Source organism: Triticum dicoccoides, chromosome 5B (assembly GCF_002162155.2).
Source record: "Triticum dicoccoides isolate Atlit2015 ecotype Zavitan chromosome 5B, WEW_v2.0, whole genome shotgun sequence".
Lineage (NCBI taxonomy): Eukaryota > Viridiplantae > Streptophyta > Magnoliopsida > Poales > Poaceae > Triticum > Triticum dicoccoides.
Genome location: NC_041389.1, coordinates 312,631,233 through 312,638,918, shown reverse-complemented (window position 1 = coordinate 312,638,918; position 7,686 = coordinate 312,631,233). Strand labels below are relative to the sequence as shown.

The following is a 7,686-nucleotide window of genomic DNA, read 5'->3' as shown; positions in this document are numbered from 1 at the left end:
CCCTACAGGGCGCACCCCCTGTCTCGTGGGCCCCTCGGGCGGCCACCGACGTACTTCTTCCTCCTATATAAGCCTACGTACCCCGAAAACATCCAGGGAGCCAACGAAACACAATTTCCACCGCCGTAACCTTCTGTATCCGTGAGATCCCATCTTGAAGCCTTCGCCGGCGCTCTGCCGGAGGGGGAATCGACCATGGAGGGCTTCTACATCAACACCATAGCCCCTCCGATGAGTTGTGAGTAGTTTACCACAGGCCTTTGGGTCCATAGTTATTAGCTAGATGGCTTCTTCTCTTTTTTTGGATCTCAATACAATGTTCTCCCCCTCTCTTGTGGAGATCTATTCGATGTAAACTCTTTTTGCGGTGTGTTTGTCGAGATCTGATGAATTGTGAGTTTATGATCAAGTTTATCTATGAGAAATATTTGAACTATCCTCTGAATTCTTTTATGTATGATTGAGTTATCTTTGCAAGTCTCTTCGAATTATCAGTTTGGTTTGGCCTACTAGATTGATCTTTCTTGCCATGGGAGAAGTGCTTAGCTTTGGGTTCAATCTTGCGGTGTCCTTACCCAGTGACAGAAAGGGTTGCAAGGCACGTATTGTATTGTTGCCATCGAGGATAAAAAGATGTGGTTTATATCATATTGCATGATTTTATCCCTCTACTTCATGTCATCTTGCTTAGGGCGTTACTCTGTTCTTATGAACTTAATACTCTAGATGCAGGCAGGAGTTGGTCGATGTGTGGAGTAATAGTAGTAGATGCAGGCAGGAGTTGGTCTACTTGTCATGGACGTGATGCCTATATACATGATCATGCCTAGATAATCTCATAATTATTCGCTTTTCTATCAATTGCTCGACAATAATTTGTTCACCCACCGTAATACTTATTCTATCTTGAGAGAAGCCTCTAGTGAAACCTATGGCCCTTGGGTCTATCTCTTATCATATTTGCTTCCAATCTACTTTTTTTTGCATCTTTACTTTTTGCATCTATATTATAAAATACCAAAAATATATTTATCTTATCATACTATCCCTATTAGATCTCACTTTCGCAAGTGGCCGTGAAGGGATTGACAACCCCTTTATTGCGTTGGTTTGCGAGTTCTTTGTTTGTTTGTGTAGGTGCGTGGACTTTTGAGGAGCCTCCTACTGGATTGATAGCTTGGTTCTCAAAAACTGAGGGAAATACTTATGCTACTATTGTTGCATCACCCTTTCCTCTTCAAGGGAAACCAACGCAAGTTCAAGAGGTAGCAATGGCCTCGCAAAATGGGCTAGCCTGTTGCCAATAAACTCGCGAGGGAGTACTGTATGGAGACAAAACTGACTCTGTGCATGTGGCCCAATCTAAAACATAAAAGAGGCTAGCCAACTCGCTCTCACAAGGCTCCCCGATGGCATCCTTCGTTGGCCGTTCGATGGGGGTTGACCGGGTCTTTTTTCGAGCGCTGGCCGTTCGATCGTTGCTGGAATTCAGCGTGCTCGTTTTTACCGATCGGTCTATCGTGGCGAGGGATGACGTGTGGGCCGGCGCTGTGGCCACTTGGATGGAAACGGCTGGGTCATTTTCGGCCGGGGAGCCTTTCCTCGCGCGCCCCGCGTCGCGCGTCCCGTGGCTTGCCTGGGGCTGGAGCGAGGAGCCCATTGGGCACGACCGCACCAACCCTAGCTCCCCATCCACAGTCACGCACTCCTCCCTCCTCCCTCTCACAGCCGCCACACCCCATTCCTCTCTTCCTCCTCCCTCCTCCTTCCTGGATCCCTGCCACCGCCACACCGGAGGCTGCACTCCACCTCTTCCTCGTGGTGCGGCGGACGGCGGCTCTTGCGGTCGTGCGGCCGACGGCGGCCTCAGCGGGCTCTCAATCCTCGCTCCTCATTCGGCTCCTCTTCTCCATGCCGCCGCCGCCTCCTCCTTTTCCCCGTCCCTCACGGCCGCCTCGCCCCCTCCGCCTTCAGCACCTCCTCCTCCCCATCCTCTCCTCCTTCCCTGCCTCTGGATCCAGCCAGTTAACTCTGGAGGGGAACCAACCTACAGGTAAAGGGCGATGGCGGCGGCCCTCGAGCAGATGAGAGGGAGAGAGAAGGACATGGCGGCAAATGAGAGGGGGCATGCGGCGCGGCGGTGAGCGTCTCCGGCAGCGGCGGCGACCTGTGGGCAAAGGGTGACGGCTGGGGTGCTCGATTCGATCCAGCGCCATGAGCCTGTACTTTACTTGCTGGAGAGAGAGAGCAGATGAGGGAAAGAGAGAAGGAGAGGAGGGAGAAAGGCAGAGGAAAGAGGAGAGGGAGCCGCAACGGCAGATGGGAGATGAACACGGTCTGGGGCCGGCCATTCGCATCTCTCCTCCTCTCCTACTCTTGACCACCATCGTGCCCCTCCTCCCCTTCGCTTCTAGGAGTAGCTATTTTCCTCGCTCGTACTGCTGTTTGGCTCGAGTGTTTCTCCTTCCCAAATATGGTAAATCGTTCTTTCTTTTGCTTCTCTGAACATTGAGACATTGCCTCCCGTGGTTGTGTACTGACGGATTCAATTCTATATTTCACAGGTTGTATGATCTGGCCCATTATTGCATCTCCATTCTATTCGTTGCTTCGTCTCCGTTTTGCTTGTCAAGGTTTGTTGCTCTCGCCTGTGTCTAACTTCCTGTCATGCTTCCTGTATGTGCTAGCATGTTCATGTGTTGTTCGGTCTCATGTGCCTTATATTTTGTGCTTGCCTGTGGGCCGGATGTGAGCAAGCATTTCTTGTTGGTATGTAGGATTACTTGCGAAAATGCAGCATGGCCATTCAATGTTTCCCGAATTAATTTCTTGGTAGATTTCCAGGGAAATATAAGTTAATTCAGTAAGGCTATAATTCTCTTATGATCATGGGTCAATGCTGAGGAAGACGGGGAAGTCAGAGATGGTCACTTCCTTGGGCACCGTCTGTTCTTCCTTCTTCCTGATCTGAAGCTCTAGGAAGAATACAATGCTAAATTGCTCTGAAATACATTGCTGAAGCTAGGTCAGCCAAGTGTTCTTCTGGGTCTGCCTTTGTGTAATGTATAACTGAAGTACGATCATTTTCTTGTATACACTAAGCATACTAGGAAGAATACAATGCCAAAATATCTGTTAAAATTTTGTGTGCGGACCTTAAGAGTTGATTGCCTTTTCTGTACTTTCATGTTGCTTCATGCATTAATTGTTTATTAACATGTTTATGCTTCTCTGTTAATGTATGGTTGTTGGATTCCGGCACAGCTCGAAATACTCAGGTGGTTAATTAGAAGCCCCTTTATTTATATATTTTGGGATTGCTAATTGATAAATCTCGATTTGAAATGTTAGTTGCGAGTTCGTTCTTTTGCTCATGATGCGATATCTTTTGCTAGGAAAAATTAGGCCTCGGCCAATGGTGGAGAAGACAGACCCCAGGAAGGATTTTGCGCTGCCGTCTTCTTTCGCCGGTCCGTGCCCTGGAAGAGCGACACCAGCCAGGTAGGCCTCTCCCTCCTCTCCATACTCCACATGAGGTGTGCAGGTCACCACCGTGACATATCGTCTCTGCTCTCGCAGTTCTGCCTTACTTGCAGCGTGTGTGATGTGTGCGTGCTTACTGGTGTGTGGCAATTTCTTAATTATAAGTCCCAGTTTATGCACTTTCTAGAAGGATGATGGTGAGGAGGGGATGCCTTTTCCTCGGAGAGGACCCTAACTGAACTTTGTATCGAAGCTTTGTGTGTGTGTTTCTCCTTAATCTGCGTGTAAATTCAGAGTTCTAATCCCCATCCTGGTGCTTGCTGGTTTCAGGCATTGTATGGGAATGAAGCAAAAAGCATGAAGAAAATAGAGCAGGTCGTGTGTCATCGTGCACGTAGTCTGCCTTCCATTGGCGTGTGAGTACTTGCACTTGGACCCTTTTGTGAGCAGTACTAACTAATCTAATGATCTGATCCTTGCAATCTAAGGAAAAAATAAATCTAAGTCATTTCCGATCTGAAGATCTGGGTACCAACTATTTGTGTTTGTGTCTATAAGCTTTTGATTTTCTGTCAGGTCTATTTTTTGTTTGCAATGTTGAACCCTCTTTTCATTTCTTGTGAATATTTTTTTTGTTTGATCAGTACTGCACCTGGTTATCTACAGAGGAAGGCAAGGATAACTAGATTAAACATTTCACAAGACCCTCCCAATTACAGGCACAAACTCCTTCCAAGATATTACAAGTGTGGTTGATTACGGGAGATTGTCAGATGAAAAGAAGGTATATCCTTTATATTTATCTAGATGTTTAATTAGCTGCACAACCATACGTGATTCTATAAGGAAACTATTTATCCTGGTGATCTTGATATCCAGTCATGTATTACAGTATTAGTATAGGCTGTAATTTTTGGCTAGGAATCTATATATACAGAACCTAAACTGAAAACTCAATATAGCACATATACTTGGCCAGTTATCCTAAGAATATTAATCCACCTGGACTTTTAACTTGACTTCCAAAGAAGTTCTTAACGATCAAGCATTTTTGAGTTTTTAGTAAATTGAAATAATGTTGCACTTTGACAATACTATTCTGATTTTGCAAGTTAATAGAAATCCTTCAGTTTCATACCACTTTTTTAATCGCACATTTGGATGAGTATTAGTATAGGCTGTAATTTTTGGCTAGGAATCTATATATACAGAACCTAAATTGAAGACTCAATATAGCACATATACTTGGCCAGTTATCCTAAGAATATTAATCCACCTGGACTTTTAACTTGACTTCCAAAGAAGTTCTTAACGGTCAAGCATTTTTGAGTTTTTAGTAAATTGAAATAATGTTGCACTTTGACAATACTATTCTGATTTTGCAAGTTAATAGAAATCCTTCAATTTCATACCACTTTTTTAATCGCACATTTGGATGATTGCGACATTATCTCTTCTCGGAATTCCGCTTGCATGTTTCCAGTTGAGACAATAACTGAGTTTGATAAGTGACCACTATATGATTTTCTATGTGTACACATGTTGTCGCTCTGCTTGAGTCATCCATATCCACATTACGAGCCCGAGACTTCCATCACAACAAACTATATGTATCCAGGTAGTGTCCAATATGTACACACAGGCTCCTCTCACAGGCCGACTAAGCTGATTGTAACTGAATGTGTGTGTGTGGCCGTGAAGCAGACTTTATCTTGGTCTGAGTATCAGTTCCCTTCTCCACATTACGAGCCCGAGACTTCCATCACAACAAACTATATGTATCCAGGTAGTGTCCAATATGTACACACAGGCTCCTCTCACAGGCCGACTAAGCTGATTGTAACTGAATGTGTGTGTGTGGCCGTGAAGCAGACTTTATCTTGGTCTGAGTATCATTTCCCTTCAATGGTACAATTTTGGATACTATTTTCTTCTAGATGTATAGGTTTCTGCTGGTCCCATTGGCTGCTACATTTTAGTGATACAATAGCTCAATGTCATGCTCACCAATTATTCTGTAAAAATGAAAAATCGACTTGACTGTATTTTGTACCTGTTTTAGTAATTACATGATGTGATTATTTTCATTCTAGATATGGAAATATTCTAAGGATTAAGCTTTTTGAGATGTTAAGGTATCTGATGATTAATTAGCCTTTGTAAGATTTATGCACTCATGTCATACAACCTAGATAATTCTCCTTGGATCTCCATAATTTCTAACTGAATATAGATGTATACTGACAGTAAATCCCGTTTTAGTAATTAGTTGGATATAATTGATAATTCTTTGACATGTTTTTATGAAATGTCTGCTTAAATCAGCGTTAGATGCTCCCATAATCGATTACTTTTTGGATATGAATTATTACTATAAGAAGTATATTGGTTCTCCGGTGTTTTCAGTTCTTACAATAAACAAATTATATTGTTTTCCACTAATCATTTCTCATGTAGTTTTACTCTGCAGTATGTATCTTTTGCTTCATAACTCATCTGTTCACAAGATTGATGCCTAGAAATTTCAGCCTTCCGTGCTAAATGTCGTCTGCTCATGTGTAACGGCATAGAGATAGGAACGAGCAATTCATCTTCAGTTTGAGAAAGTGGCGGACAAAAGAGAACTGGACTATTGTTGCTGAGCGCTAGCTCTGGCCGCATGATCATCTATATATATAGTTTTCGACAGTAAATGTATCCTGATTGGTATAGCACAAACGGAAATCTTACTTTCTTCTAAACTCTTAATTTCAAGATGAACTGGAGAGGGGAATTTGTACTAAGTTTGGAATCTATCACAGTAAGTGTGTATTTGCGGTATTGATGTACAGTTATTAAGAAAGTTACATTTTTCAGCTATTGTGCTACTGAGAAGGAAGCATGGCTGAGAATTGCTCTGGCTGGAGTTGAATGTCGTTGTGACTGAATACTAGAGACACTGACTTGCAGCCACCCTTTATAGTCCTACCACCTAGCTTTTATCTCTCACCTTCCGTTATTTTCATGTTAACACTGCCATTGGGGCAAATCTATATTGCTTATTGATTGGGTCTAGCTATAGGTAGAATTCCATGTTTCCTACACTGTATTATACCCATTACTATTGGAATGTTGATTCTGACAATCTTAAGACATCCACCATAGTCGTGGCAACTCGAAAAACGTAAGCTGGAGAAATATCAAAATCACACGAAACCTCCCCTTAGCTAATACCATAAGGGTTCGATTGAGGCTCTCTGTTAACAGCGCTTTGGTAAAAGTAAGCGTGTGCACGATGTTATAGTGAGCTATCATCACTTCTCATTACTGACTGTAATCAATATATATGTGTTTATGCCATAAAAGATGGATATTTGTCGAAGCCATTATCGTGACATGTAATTACTTGCAGATCAATTATATAGTTTTGTTCGGATTGTAAAGTGGAAACGATAAAACCCTACAACTCATGTGTGATTGTCATTTGATTATTTACCTCTTCAAGTAGTATGGATATGGTGCTGCCAGGATATTAAGTATATTCATGAAGTTGTATAAACCACGTTCTACGATTCACTTCTGTTATGCATATTTACTTTCCAGTTTTAGGACTGAAATCCATCCATTGTAATGAATTTGGTTGTATGGGCATTACCTATTTGACTTAGGCTTGCTTCATCACATATAGACTGTTTTTCTTTTCCTCACTGCTTGTATGGCCTAAAACTATTATGTATATGAGGCAAGTTATTAGCAATGTTTCACATTTTCTTACTTGCAATACTATGCTTTCCTATTCAGGTGTTCCAAGACCCAAATCATCAGAAAAACAACACATATAACACTTTTTTCTTTTGAACTTCAGTTACCCTTATACAAGTCCCCGTTCATTTTGTTTATATAGTGGTTAGAATAGTAACCATATGTGCTTGCTCAACACTGATAAATGGAATATTTTCAAAGCACGTATGGCGTGTTCGCAATTTGGCGCAACGGGAGATTACTGAAAAATACTCATTTTTTCAACATGACATGGTCTTGAAATGGGACTACTACCAAATTAAAATGTGTAGGTATATCTCATTGTAGATGACAAGTCTCTATTTTTATTAAAGGGGATTAAATTTGTTATCATATATGCTTGCCCGCTACTAAAACAACTAAAACATGGAATTTCTGCGCCATTTGTTACCCAGCTGACGAATCGAGAAAGAAAGGAAGGGG

At 42.3% G+C, this 7,686-nt stretch overlaps 1 protein-coding gene across 10 annotated transcripts; it reads left to right on the top strand.

Annotated features, from left to right (window-relative positions):
* Positions 1 to 1,637: 1,637 nt before the first annotated feature.
* Positions 1,638 to 6,615, top strand: LOC119308636. 10 transcript variants are annotated; one of them, XM_037584764.1, is made up of 7 exons: positions 1,638 to 2,476; positions 2,565 to 2,633; positions 3,265 to 3,278; positions 3,406 to 3,501; positions 3,814 to 3,899; positions 4,128 to 4,267; positions 6,340 to 6,615. In XM_037584764.1, exons 1-6 carry the CDS (start codon positions 2,215 to 2,217, stop codon positions 4,237 to 4,239), a joined length of 639 nt encoding a protein of 212 aa, XP_037440661.1. In that variant the 5' UTR covers positions 1,638 to 2,214; the 3' UTR covers positions 4,240 to 4,267; positions 6,340 to 6,615. The 10 variants fall into 10 exon arrangements, 6 of the variants coding, with proteins under 6 accessions (XP_037440661.1, XP_037440660.1, XP_037440663.1 ...); XM_037584763.1 differs by having other exon boundaries at positions 6,012 to 6,342; XR_005150225.1 differs by having other exon boundaries at positions 3,406 to 3,470; positions 4,128 to 6,342.
* Positions 6,616 to 7,686: the final 1,071 nt, after the last annotated feature.

Excerpts from the sequence above, each read along its gene's own strand:
- LOC119308636 (XM_037584764.1), top strand. The coding sequence starts at position 2,215 with ATGAGCCTGTACTTTACTTGCTGGAGAGAGAGAGCAGATGAGGGAAAG. Across the intron at positions 3,502-3,813 it reads GGAAGAGCGACACCAGCCAG|GCATTGTATGGGAATGAAGC; the intron begins GTAGGCCTCTCC and ends TGCTGGTTTCAG. Across the intron at positions 3,900-4,127 it reads AGTCTGCCTTCCATTGGCGT|TACTGCACCTGGTTATCTAC; the intron begins GTGAGTACTTGC and ends TTGTTTGATCAG.